Consider the following 9355-nt stretch of genomic DNA (forward strand, 5'->3'; position numbering starts at 1 on the left):
TTAATATAATTCATTGTTTTTATCTAATTATTAAAAAAGTGATAAAACTTTATATATATATATATATATATTTTTAATTTCTCGTTATTATTTTAAGTTCACCATAACTTAAAATATGATCCGTCCCGGATTAAAAATAATTTCACAGTAATAATCAAATTATTAACTACATTGTTGAAAGTTTGGAAAAAGTGATAATAATTATGATGAAATTGTGGATCTACATATATTGCCTTGTAGGGCAGATAATTAAATATTTTGATTAAAAAATATTTAATTTGTATTAATATATAATAATAATTTATTTATAAAAAAATAAATAATATTTTAATTATTAATACGATTAATAATAAAAAATAGTGAAATAATGTACAATCAAATTCAAAACCATAAAAAAAAATTAACTTCTTGAATTTATCCACTCTTCTAGTCTAGTGGATAGCGGCAATAAAAGATGAATATTAATCCTAAGTTCCTTGGTTCGAGCCCGTTAATTTATCGTCTGGTTAAATAGTTAAGTGTGTTTGCGTACTACATATTTAATCTTTTTTTTCATATTTTTTTAATCACTTAGTTTAGGGGTTGATCCCGCTCCATAGTGATGAATTGAGATGCGTTTGGTGAGTGCACAGACTTTGAGACATGCAGGGCGACCGTTTCTTGCAGTGCAGAGTAATTAATTAATAAAATGAATAAATATATATTGAATCTACAAAAATAATTAATATACCCTCACAAGAACACATGACTTGGACACGATTATTATTAATGCATGCAGGTGGCAAAAATGAAGTTAAAATATATTTAAGAGAATTAATATAATTAAATAATAGTATTCTCTTCTTGTCCCTCATCACTGAATTACCAGTGTTCCTTTTTAAAAGTTGAAAAGGACGTGTGCTTCTATCATAAACGACCAAACAGGAAGAATAATTACAAAAGTTAAAACTGCAAAAATATAAAAAGATAGAAAAAAAAATAGTTGCAGAGGACTCAAATAAAGAGAAAGAGAGGATTGATAAAGAAGTAGTTGGCATATAATTATGTGAAGTCATGTGTTTTACAATACTTATTAAATAAAATAAAATATATATTTACTGTTGTAAGTATGGTATATAATTATAGTAAATAAAATAAAATATATATTTACTGTTGTAAGTATGGTATATAATTATAGTAAATAAGCTGAATAATCTTGAAAAAATAAGAATAATAATTTAGAGTGATTAAATGTATTGAAACTTTTAAAATAAGTTAAAAATTAATGTTTAAGAATGAACAAATAAGCTCAAACTAGCTCAAATGAAAAATAAAAACTAATTAATAAATATTCGAAAAACATTAGCCTTGTTTTAATTTGAATTTTATTAAAAGTTTAGGGCTTTAGGAAAATGGTAATGATGAGTGATGTTAAAGATGTGGTCATTTCTTTCTTTTTTATTAAAATACTTATAAGGTATTAATATATAATAATAAAATAAATAATTATAATTTAAAAATAAAATATAGTTTTAAGTATTTTTGTTAATTAATTGAGTAATACGATAAATGATCCAATAAGAGTGAAATGACATTAAATAGTTTGAGTGGTATAAATAACCAAAAAAATCGCATTGCTTAAGACAAATCTCTCGAGTCATATACTTTTATTGTGCGGTCAATTTGAACGGATAGAAACATGTCTATGTTTCATGTTGACATGAATAAGCTTAATCTATTGCGTTTCAGGTTGGAATAAGGGAAATTAAGGATGAAATTGTAACTTAAAACTTAAGATTTAATTTTTGGCTTTAGGTGTAATTTTCAATTTTATTTCATATGATCAACCCAATTATTAATTGTCCTTGCATGTAGGGGTGTTTGCCATGTGATGTTTTATTGTTCTTTGTAAGGAAATTTATTATTATTATTCTGTTTTTAAAAGATACAAACATTTATTTATTGATTTCATATATTTTTTAGAACACAAATAATAATAAAAATTCATCCGAGTCAAATAATGAATTGATTTTATCTTATTTTAATAATTTTGTTTAGTATAAATTTTGAAAGAAATGTGATTTTTTTTTAAAAATAACTTAAATAATATCAATATATAATTAAAATAATTTAAATGTAGGTGAAAGTGGAGTTTCATGCTAGCTTCTATTTAAATATATATATATATATATATATATAATACGATAAAATAAAGAATATTTTATTATTTTAATTAATAAATTATGAATCTCATTGATAAAATTATTTGTAGAATAATGTTATTTAAAAAAAATCAGTACATTATAAGAGAACAAAATACTAAAAAAATTATAATTCAAAATGGTTAAAAAATTGAAACTCTTTGTATCCATGTTTAAGAGCTACTTTGATATGGGTTTTTTATAAATTTTATTTTTTTCTATCACATCATTATCATTTTAACAATTAAGCACTTATTCATCAACTAAATTATTCGCTGAAAGTTGTTTAATCTTATATTTTTTTTTTATTTATCCCGGTTTAAGATAAATTATTTGTTTGTCTTAATTTTATAAAAAAATATTAAAAATAAATTATAATCATTATACCTTTTAAATATATAAGATAAAATGATGAGAGATAAAATGATGAGAGATAAAATATTAAATAAATAATATTTTATTAGATAAAATGAATATTATAAATGAAGTGAATATTAGAAAAATATTGAATTTTAAACAATAAAAAAACAATATATATCAAACAAGCTCTAAAACTTTCTCTTTTTTAAATTTATCAAATTCAAAATTCAAATAACATCTAATTTTATAATAAAATAAAATAAGCAATATGTAAGAAACTAGCCCTAAATGTGTTGTGGTCGTGGGTAGTAAATGAAATAAATAGTAACTATATAAGGGGGGTAAATGAAGTGGGTATTTAGTTTCTGAAAAGACAGGGTTTGAAGAATAGATTAGGGCAGTAAGTTATACTGACACATGACTAGTGTGTTCGCGTACTTTCCCATTTCACCATCTCTTTAATTAATTGTTTGTCAGACCCTCAAAACCAACTCTCTAAATTCATATCTTTTATCTCTCACTTAAAATGGAGAAACGGATTAAGTATGTAACCCGAAACACATTTAAGTATTTAACTAGGTGAAGATGGCTCGAACTTAAAAACTTAGGGTTAGTATTTAACTCTTATTATCACTATAATATAGAATTTCAAATAAATAATAAAAAAAAAGACTTTTATGAGGGGGACAAGTTGCAGTTGAGTTGAAGAAGATGAATCCCCCACCAAATGACATAAATATGGTCCCCTATAATAGTTAATCTACACTCTTCCCCTATGCAAAGTCATGTGCATGTGAAAGAGAAACTTTAATGGAGGCTTTGCATGAATGAATGAATGAAGGGTTGCTAGCTATTGTTGTTAAGGGTTACTCACAACTCACAAGAGTGTTTTTGTGTGGGCCTTTCCTTTAGCTTTCATATAATATGGCTCATCATATTTGGCCCCCCCTTAGTCCTTACACACCTACCCTACACCACCTTCCATATATCATCATTTTTCTTCCTTGATCAAACTTTTTTATTTTTTTTTATCTAAATTCAATATTTATAAATGGGACCATCCCTACTTTTCTCCTATACTTGACTTGATCAGACAAACGTACGTACTTTCCATTTATTATTATTATTATTATTATTTTATTATTATAAAATCTAACATCACGCATAACTCACCTCATCATATACATTCATTTCATAGTTACTACAACATAGACTCTTTAATTAATTAATTATTGCATGCATAATTCCTAACAAAGTTCATTAAACAAAAAAGGGGGGTTTTAGGGATGGTGCAAACAATTAATTAATTTTAAAAAATGTAATTAAATAAAACTTCATATACCTTAATATATATAATAATAAACCATGTAATTATGATGTTTCAGCAAGAGTTTGATCTAGGTTTTTTTTTTCTCATAACCTATATCTATTCAATTAAAACAATTAACCATTCAATTTATTAACAAAAATATTAAAATAATTTTATTTATTTTTATAAAATTTAGATTTTAAATACAAATTGTTATTATGATAATTAAACAAATTAAAAATCTACATATTTTTTGAACCCACTAAGTTAGCTCACAAGAATGATTTTAATAAACAAAAAGTCAATGGTTGCATTAAGTTGAAGTGAAGGTCTTGTAGGGGTCATGTTATGCTCTCATACATTAAAAAAAATCTATAAAAATAAGATTTTAAAATTTAATTATAATCCAAAAAAACACCACATCAGCCATGTAATTAGGATGTTTCATCATTGTAGCTTGTTTGATGTGCGTGTTTTTTGAGATTCTTATGGTTTTTATTTATTTATAATTTTTGCACATCATTGTCATTATAATCATAAAATCACTAATTTCATCAACTAATATACTAAAATATTCTTATTTTATCCTTATCAAATTTTAGTTTTAAATAATAAAAACATTATAATAATTTAATAAAAAAAATAACCTATGTTTTCATCAAATTTTAAACAAAAGCCCTCAAATAACTAAAATGGAACATGCCCCTAATTCTCCTTGATTTATGGATCAATGAAAATTAGAAAGAAAAAAAAAGTAATTAAAAGATGCAATTAATTATCTAGCTATCTAGCTATAGCTACGTAGCTTCTTAAAATATATAGTAAAGCCAAGGAAGGAGTTATTTTGAATTTTACTATATATTACGAATTAAGCATAATCCAATAGCAGGTAGCGTAAATATATATTTATGATATGATACTAGTTTATTTGATATAAGTAACGTATATATATAGAATTAATATACAATTATTAAACTTCCTCGTAAGTTTTCATATTTAGATTAATTATAAGGAAAAAAAGGTTTATTTGATTGGTATATATTATAAAAGAGAGAGGAGAGAGATGGTGACGTTTCCTGGAAAGGCAAAATTATGAGGGCGTTGGAATAATTGCGAAACGGGACAAGCATGCAAGAGCTTTGCAACAGTCTGAAAGATATTTCATCATAATTATTTTGATTAATTAATTAATTATATATTAATCTCTTATAATATTTAATAAATTATTAAAGTGTTATTATGTGAATGCTAGCTATATATAGCTAGAAGATTGTACTTTTTATTCTCAATAATGCTTTGTTTATTAAGGTACTTTTGTTGTTTTAAGCACAAATTAAGCATCACTCTATCTGAATCTATATATGAATTACAAGTTTATTACAATTAAACTTGAAAATTATAGTTAAACTATTAGGGTAATGATGTATTTAATTTAACAAAGAATTGTTACTAGTTTTAGGTTAATTATTGATGAAGAAGAATGAATGAATGCATCTAACTTGAGGACCACTTTTTGGTACATTTATAGCTAACACCTATCTCAGAATTACTAACCATCAATTATTCATCACTTACCAACTGGTCCTAGTGAGAGAATTCATTTCTATGTGTGTGTTGGTAATATATATCTTTTAGGTAGATGACTATGGTCAATTTAATTAATTGTAAGATGGTAGTGGTGATGGTGATATGTTAATTAACTAGGTTATTAACTTATACTATGACTTGTTTATAAACATATATTACTTTGGTGGGTTGTTTTCTTATTGCAGATAATGATACATTTGCATATTGTTTTGGTTTATTGATTTGATGGATTTATTAGCTCGTAAAATTTACAATGATATAGAGTGGTTGATTGCATGATTATCGATTGACTAATTCGCTTGATAAGGGACAAAATCAAGGGAATTGATAATCTTATCAATGCGAATGAGGAATCGATACTTGAGATTGTGAAAATTATTGATAAGTCTGAAAAGAACGACGAGTAGAAGGAGGCGATAGACAAATAGTTTAAACTTGAAAAAGAAACACAAAAATGAAGTGCGATTTCTCGCAAGAAATAAAACATGACCAACAAAGTTACCAAAATACACTTAGAGGAGTGTTTGATCATTTTGTTTGATTTGAGGCAGCCTCTTTCATAATTCGGGCACAGAAAAAAATAATGAAATATGAGTACTAAAAGGGGTATGATTATTCTCAGTACTTACTATTTGTCTAATTTACTTATCAAAACTTTTATTTATTTGAAATAGTTTTATTTTGTAAATTTGTGACAAAATATTGATACGTGGTTTGAGTTTGTTTGTAAAATACTGAAGCTATATTAATGCGGATTAGTTTTATCTATTTGTCCTAACATATGATTTGTAATGATCAACGATATTGATCCATGGTTATCTATAATATTTATATGGAAATATAGCTTAATTATGAAATACTTCAAATTTATTTTATTTTAATTTTGAAAAATAAATAAAATCAATAGGGTAATTTATATATATATATATATATATATATATATATATATATATATATATATATATATATATATATATATATATATATATATATATATATATATATATATATATATATATATATATATATATAGTTAATTGTTAAAAACTTAATTATTAATTCTAAATTTTAATAATGATAGATTAATTTTTTGTTTTTTTAATATAAGATCCTAATATGACCCCAAAGACATGATAACAACTTCAATTTAAGCGTTTTAAGTATGAATTAAACTTGTGATCCTTACTTTTTTTTTTAAATCACTTTGTCACTCGATCTATCTTAGTTGGTTAATAATAATTAATTTGGTAACGTTGAATATAACAATTTCACCTCACATGCCTTATTCATTTTGGTCCTTAACCAATATGATATTTTCTATACAAACCCTAAAAAAAAGTTTTATCAGACATAATTGACAACATGAAAAAAAAAAAACCTTAACAATTGAAAGAAAAACTTTAATAAAAAAAGAAAAAAAAAAGAAAGAATTAAATAAAGCAAGAAGTGCATAGAAGAATTAAACCTTATACATACCAGGAAGACATCACTCTCCTCCCCCTTTTAAAGTATTATTTATTTATATACAATAGAATCCGATATAGTCTTTTTGACATTCCCCTCAAAATCTAATGGAGATGAATAACAGTAGTGAGATGAGAGAGAATAATAATAATAACAACAACAACATCACTCATGATTTCATGAGAGTTGAATCTTTCTCTCAATTACCCTTCATCCGACCACCTCCACCAATCAACAAAGACAAACCCATTCGCCTTTTCGGCATTGATTTCTCCCCCGACCAAACCTCCGACAACGAAGAAGACGACGACCAAGATATCCACCAAGAACCGTCCACCACCACTAACAGCGCCGCCGGAGAAACCACCATTACCAACACCAACAACAACAGGAAATTCGAGTGCCATTATTGTTGTAGAAACTTCCCCACTTCTCAAGCTCTCGGCGGCCACCAAAACGCCCACAAAAGAGAACGTCAACACGCCAAACGTGCCCACCTCCACTCCGCCGCCGTCCTTCACGCCGCATGGTCTCCCTCCTCCTCCTACGCTTACCCCTCCCGGTATGTTAAAATATCTAACGCGTTACTTTAACCTATCAAATGTCACGAGTTCAATTTTAGTCGGTTTTAAGGTAAACCGACCACCGCAGTGGATGAGAGTATAAATTAAATTAAGATAGCATAATATAAAAGTTTTAAATCTCAAAAAAATCAGTTTTTTAAACTAAAATTAGTGTTAAACAATGTTTTTAAATGGATAAGGGGTAGTCCAATAATCGAGGCCGACACTGTTCTTATCTTTGATTTATTCCTAGGTTTTACGAGAATCATCATGGGTCATACGTATACACTCATCATCCGCCGCCGCCGCCGGCGGCAGCAATAAACGGTAACCCTATGGGATTGTGGCGTATAAATCCAACCCTCCATACCTCAACTTTTAATCGTGACCGTCCAGTAGTTCACTCCATGCCTTTGTTAACTGATGTTAACGAATCATTCAAACCGCGGCCACCGCCGCCGCCGCCGTACTTTTACGATTTGAAAAACGCCGCCGTGCAAGATCATCACGTCAGTTTGGATCTTCATCTGTAACCGCAAGATTAAATATGTAATTCACTTTCTTTCTTTTTTTTAATTATAGAACTTTCATCAAAATGCTAATTAATTATAAATTACCATAATTTATCTATAATATTCTTCAATGCAGTCATTTATTTATTTAAAAAAATTGATTTATGAATTATTTTGAATTTTGAAAAATAAAATAATTATTGGTGTATATTAAATAGGCTGGAGTAGATTTTGACACATATGTAACTATTGGGGGTTCAGTAATGGTGTGGTCCCTTTCTTATTTAAAGATGTATATAGTACTTTTTGCAGTTTATAAAAAAAATATATATATTAGGTATCCTATGATTTCATTACATAAATATCTTTTTAACATTTCTTAAAGGTATATATTTCTTACACTTCTTTCTCGTTTTTGCTATAAATAGGTTTAAAAGCAGGCATACATTTCACATATACACATCATCATTAATGTTTTTATTTGCTTTCTTGGTTATATATGGATTTTGAGTACTAGATAAGATTTCTATAAATGTTTGTGTTTTAATTATGTAAAAAGTAATAGAAAGTTTCATTTTTGTTGTTATCTTATTGATATGAATTTCACATTAATTATGGTGAAATAATATCTCAACTAAAAATACAATTTCAAATAATTGTATTTAGTTGAATTTAACCTAATCTGTCTGATAGATTCCATTTTATATTGTGTGATTGCTTTAGATCAATGTCAATACCTTAGCCAAGTTAATCGCTTGATTAACCTCAGTATTACATCATTTTGTTTATTCTCGAACAACGATTTCATTCTTCAATATCATATATTTTTAACATAAATTGAGAAACGTTAATACCTTAAATCATGATTTAGTTATGTGAATCTTTGGAATGATATTTGGTTCAAGGACACTTGACTAATTAAATGACCTTCAAACTAAATAAATGATCATATTATTGAAAAGAGTCAAAATTGTGTTTAACTCTTTTCGCAACAAATAAGAATGTACTCTATGGTTTTGGCTCACTTGCAAAAATTTACAAATGGATGTTTCAAAAATGTTTCAAACGATGTTTTACATAAGTGATCGTATTGTTATTTTTCAAATGAACTTCTTAACTCTAGGGAGATATTTAAAATTTCAAACCACTCTCCAAACTAGTTGTCCACCTAAAAACAACAGGTAAAAATGATAAGAAGTGAAATCATAATACGTGAGAATATGCAAGAATCCTTTCAAAATGTCTAGATTAAGGTGTTCTCACAATCTTTTCCTAGAAGTGACATAATATTGATAAATATAAAATCCAACAATTGGCTAGTAAAATATAATATCCAGATATGATATGAGAACCAGAATAAACATATTGAAAAGTAAGATA

General features: G+C 26.4%; 1 protein-coding gene across 1 annotated transcript; it reads left to right on the forward strand.

Annotated features, from left to right (window-relative positions):
• The first annotated feature begins 6951 nt into the window (after positions 1–6951).
• On the forward strand, positions 6952–8093 carry LOC124939808 (zinc finger protein 8-like). Its single transcript, XM_047480256.1, has one exon. The coding sequence runs from the start codon at positions 7008–7010 to the stop codon at positions 7491–7493; it is 486 nt and encodes a 161-aa protein (XP_047336212.1). The 5' UTR covers positions 6952–7007; the 3' UTR covers positions 7494–8093.
• The last annotated feature ends 1262 nt before the right edge of the window (positions 8094–9355 follow it).

This window comes from Impatiens glandulifera, chromosome 5, assembly GCF_907164915.1.
Source record: "Impatiens glandulifera chromosome 5, dImpGla2.1, whole genome shotgun sequence".
Lineage (NCBI taxonomy): Eukaryota > Viridiplantae > Streptophyta > Magnoliopsida > Ericales > Balsaminaceae > Impatiens > Impatiens glandulifera.

Bases quoted from the DNA above. Each gene is read 5' to 3' on its own strand.
- LOC124939808 (XM_047480256.1), top strand. From the start codon at position 7,008: ATGGAGATGAATAACAGTAGTGAGATGAGAGAGAATAATAATAATAAC.